The 4866-nt window shown below is 39.3% G+C and overlaps 1 protein-coding gene across 4 annotated transcripts in view; it reads left to right on the top strand.

Moving 5' to 3' along the window:
* The first annotated feature begins 2676 nt into the window (after positions 1 to 2676).
* The window catches only part of LOC103394314 (immunoglobulin superfamily DCC subclass member 3), a 13591-nt gene continuing 11401 nt past the window's right edge, over positions 2677 to 4866 (top strand). Inside the window, exons 1-2 of one of the 4 annotated variants that reach the window (XM_008331557.2) lie at positions 2677 to 2836; positions 3486 to 3791. In XM_008331557.2, coding sequence (XP_008329779.1) covers positions 3518 to 3791 — 274 coding nt within the window. In that variant the 5' untranslated portion in view covers positions 2677 to 2836; positions 3486 to 3517. The other 3 variants (XM_008331556.2, XM_017040882.2, XM_025065323.1) reach the window with 3 other exon arrangements.

The raw sequence follows: 4866 nt of genomic DNA, 5'->3' as shown, positions 1-4866 counted from the left end.
CCCTCCTCCCTCCTCCCTCATCTGCACATCCATCCCTCTCACCTCTGACTCTCCCATGACCTTCAAGAGGCTCGAGGTTACTGCTTATGTGGGGGTTTCTAGCCGACCCCCTACTCAAAAAAAAAAAAAAAAACTCATTATAGTTGTACCCCTATCGTGAAAACGGTTGAATCTCCAATGCTATGCACTTAATCACACCCCACGCAGCTTAGCTTGTGGGATCATGAGCAGGATGAATTTAACTCTTCTGGTGTGGAGCTGCTCACGCTGTTAGGACCTGGGCTACAAACATGGTCCGCATTTTCATGTTGGTCAAACATGCAAACTGATACCACCGGGCTGAATGGTGTTGTCCCGTTGTTTCTAATTTTGCGCTGTACATTCTGACTTGGTAAACAAATGAAAAAACGTATTATTATTATTATTAGAAAAACACATTTTACCATATACCCCGGGGCTTGCCCTTGTTTTTTTTTTTCGATGTGTCAACACTGGTGTTTAAAGCCTCATACTTACCAACACTGCATGTACAAGTGTGGCCACCAAACGCAATACAATTTCCCCCTGGGGAGTGCCAGATTTCACTACCAGGCCTGAGGGATGGGGGGGGGGTTTGCAGTTCTCTATCAGCAGGTCCAGACACAGCTGAACGGAACACCTCTCTACTAGCTGCATCTGCCTTGGGGAGAGTGGGGGGGGTGGGGGGTTAATTTCAGTAACCTAATCACAAATCATGACACTGGAGATGAGCTTTGCTGCGTCGAAAGATGAGTGTTTGTTCCTTGTAAATACAGACCTTATGGGACATTACAAAATGTCCAAAAGTTGTAGAATTATGTTCTGAGGTCTCCTTCGAGTTAGTAGTAGATTTGGAGCCAGGACTTTAACACGGCTGGCAGGTTGTCCTATCGCGGTAGTTGCGTTCCGAGACCCACTGCGAAATGGGAAATATTGCGAAGTAGACGCGAGATAGTTATCATATTATTTACGTATATATTTTTTAGGGTTATGAACCCTCCCTCCCAGACAAGGGAGAGATGCTGAGAGATGCTACGATGCATGAGCCAATCAGTGAGGAACAAAAGAGCGTGCTCATTTAGCCAATAGTACACCGAGTACGTATAGTATTAGCCAATGGGATGCTATGTACGATCCCGTCTAGGTAAACAAGGCTACCGGCGATCGTTCGCAAATGCGCTTATCTCAATTTCAAAACGAGAATCCACATTTTTAAAGCTAAACCTTTTCTATGTATAATTATTTTATAACGTCTTTTGGTTTTTTTTTTTTTTTTGCTATATGTTGCGCAAAACGTTTCACGAGATCGGATTTAAAAGAATCTGCGATGTACTGAGGGAGCGAAAGGAGAACCGCGATATAGAGATGGAACACTGTAGTGGAAATAGCAAAATGGCCGCCTGTGAAAGTGATTTAATATTCAAAATAAGTAAAATAAACTCTATCATGGATTGATATAAAAGTGGTGGTTGTATGTGCAACGGTGTATTCAGAAGGAAACAAATACTGCAGCTGCAGGTTACCCACAATGCAGCTGCAGCGAGGACGGACGCACGAACTTTCAAAGTCATGTTTCGTTTAAAGTTTAAACGGAACAGATGCAAGACTTTGCAACAACAACACCGATAAGGTATTGTTCAGGTTCAAGTGCAAGTGCATTGTTACCGCTTCACAGCTGGGAAGAGAAGGAAAGCAGGCGATGCCAAAGGGTCCAAGGCTCTTTGCATATGAGAACAATAATATTAAAAAGGGCTGAAAGAAAATGAGGATGACCATGAATGTCACCGAGGTCAAGGCGAAGCGGGGACAAAATGAAGGCGAGCGGGTCTGGTGGCATGGGAAAGTCACCTCAAAGATGGAAGGGAGGGGTTGGGGGATGCATAAGAAGGGGCAGATGGTGGCCTCGGATGCATGGTGGATGATGGGAGAGTTTAGTGAGGATGCGAGGGGGATTGGGTGCAAATAAACATTGTCACATCACCATTGTCACCGCTGGTCTGTTCAATCGCTACAATAGAAAATCCCTGAACATGACCCCAGCCTGCCTGGCCAGACTTCTCTTCTCCAGCTTCGCTATTGTTGTTCAAATCTTGGCTGGATGCTTCACTGGTATTCAACCTCCATTGTAGCTCTGTGTCAGTAAAAGAATTATGGGCAAAAAAATAAAATAAAATAATCCTTAAATCAAAGACGGCTCTGTTTGGTGTTAGCTTAGCTCTTTGAGAAATAATTTGTTTTCCACTGAAGAATGTCATCTTAATGTCTGTGTCTGGGTTTTAATGACACATTATTATGTCTTTTATTTGGACTTTTTTTAAGTTCATCAATGCATTCCCACAGTTGGCTCCTACTTTCACATAGGAACGTAAACTCCAAATGACATCTTTAGATGCACCCGAATACAACAGTCTTCATATGGAAATAAGTTATTGCTGCTTATCAAGATGTCCAAAAAAACATCCATAGTCATCTGAGTGCTGTGCTCACTCTATGTTGGTATAAAACGGAGCCCCCAGGCACAAAAGTACAATAAAACTTAATTAAATAATGACCGTTTGTTCTCAATGGCTCAACAGGTAAACGTCAGTAATCTTTAGGCTCAAGTTTCCGATAGTCCATGAACGCACCTCGCATGATAGGTGCAACCTTTGACGACGTCATACTCTGAGCAGACCTGTCGGTTTGCACCTGTTATGCTGCTCTGCTCCTCAGGCTAGCGTGTAGCTAACTAAAAATGACGTATTTTTGATATTGGTGAAAACCTGTTCGTTAGTAAGTTAGCGAAATAAATGTAATAATTATTGACTCGTAAGTAGAAGTAAGAAAATACATTCCAAAAGTTGATGTTTCTTTACGTATTTTGTAGCATTTTCTAATGTAGTTTTGAGAGAAAAGTTTGGGAACTGCGGTTATAGAGAACTCTCTAGAATGTTCTAGAAGGTCGTATTTTTCCATCTTATGTCCATTTATGAAAAGACATAGGTCTGCAGTGTCTCATGAAGTCAATGTAACATTTATTTATCGGGGAATGACGAAAGTTAATGTTTGCAAATTTGTTAGTGTCCCGTTTCTCCTTGTAGATAGAAAGACGAACAGTACACAATAAAAACAACTAGACGGCAGCCAACACAGGCTTTTTTTTTAGGTTATTACAGTGCTGGGTCTATGTTCTATGTTATATTCAGCGCAAGAATGTTTAAAGCGATACATTTATCCAGTATTTTTTTTATCATTGGTATTGTACTACTATGTTGTGATGTAAACACATTACAGTATCAAAATTAGGATTAATCTGTCAATCAAATCAATTGAAAATTGCTATTTCTGTCAACCTTGCTGCTTCTGTTATTGCCAACTATCTCTTAATAAGGAACTTTATACAAGAGTTGGAAGAGTTTCCACAAATGAACAGCCATTCCAATTTTTTTTCTTTTCATTGACACAATATTTCCCTCTCCTATTTTCAGGTGTCTGTTGGGCCTCTGAACTGTCTTTCCTGATGGAGCCCAGTGATGTGATTGCCGTCAGAGATCAACCGCTCATGCTGGACTGTCGGGTCCAGGGTGAGGAGCCCCTCATGGTCACATGGCGTAAAAACGGGGTGCCGTTATCCACCAGTCCGCGGTTCCAGGTACTGGCGAACGGCACGTTGTTCATCCAGAGCTTCCAGAAACGCAGGGAAGGAAGTGAAGGAGATGTGGGCGAGTACGACTGCGCTGCCCAAAACCGATATGGCTTGCTGGTCAGCCGCAAGGCCAAAGTGCTCTTGGCATGTAAGTGTTCGATTTGCAACAATAACGGAGGCCACACGTTATGCATGATACACAAAGCATGAACTGTGTAAATAACAAAACAGTAAAGAACACATTTGAAAGGTTTCAAGTTCTAAGATTTTAGTTTAGAATATATATATTGTATTTTATAAACAAAAATCCTATTAAGATTTTAGTTTAGAATATATATATTATATTTTATATGTATTTTATAAACAAAAATCCTACAGAAATGTGTTAGGTCTGTCTCTCACAGTGTAAAGAAAAAAACAATATTATAATGAAAATGTCTGTGTTTTTTACAATATATTATGCATTTTTGCAATCGATAAAATTAATTAATAAACATATTACATTTAACTTATCCTACCAAAGACTCACGGGAAGAACATACACAGACATCTCACTATAATCTCTCTAAATTGAAACCCAGTCTGGATGTTTTTTGTGGGAGGCTCATACACTTTATTCTTCACAACTCCCCCCAGACCTGCACTCTCAACAATAAAACCAAGGTTCAAAGATAATCCCAGAGAATTATGGGTACCTTTAAGTGGTTTTACGTGTGTGTGAGTTGCCATGGAAATGTTTTCTCATTGGTCGACTGCTCCTCTGTAATATACACCCTTATTGATTATGGCCACCAGGTTATTTGATGTGTGTGTATTCGTGCACACGCTGGTTTTGTTGACTCTTGAGATTCTGTTCACAACAGAACAGAACCACTAGTTGGTAATGATAAATGAATGAACAATGACTAGTCCTTTTGAGGCTCAGAATATAGTACTAGGGGAGTAAAACTTCATGACTGAGAAATTGTCATGCTTATTTGCATCTTCAGTGACAACAAAGTATATTTGTTTCTATAAAAAATGTAATTGTAAAAAAATACATAATACATAATAAATGCACCAAGTTTGGGGAAAAAAGAAAATGTGTTCTACATTAGAGGAAATAAATAAATAAATAAATAAATAAATAAATAAATAAATAAATAAATAAATAAATAAATAAATAAATAAATAAATAAATAAATAAATAAATAAATAAATAAATAAATAAATAAATAAATAAA

Source organism: Cynoglossus semilaevis, chromosome 18, assembly GCF_000523025.1.
Source record: "Cynoglossus semilaevis isolate Cse_v1.0 chromosome 18, Cse_v1.0, whole genome shotgun sequence".
NCBI lineage: Eukaryota > Metazoa > Chordata > Actinopteri > Pleuronectiformes > Cynoglossidae > Cynoglossus > Cynoglossus semilaevis.
Note: the sequence above shows the minus strand (reverse complement) of the source record. Positions and strands in the feature narration are given on the sequence as shown.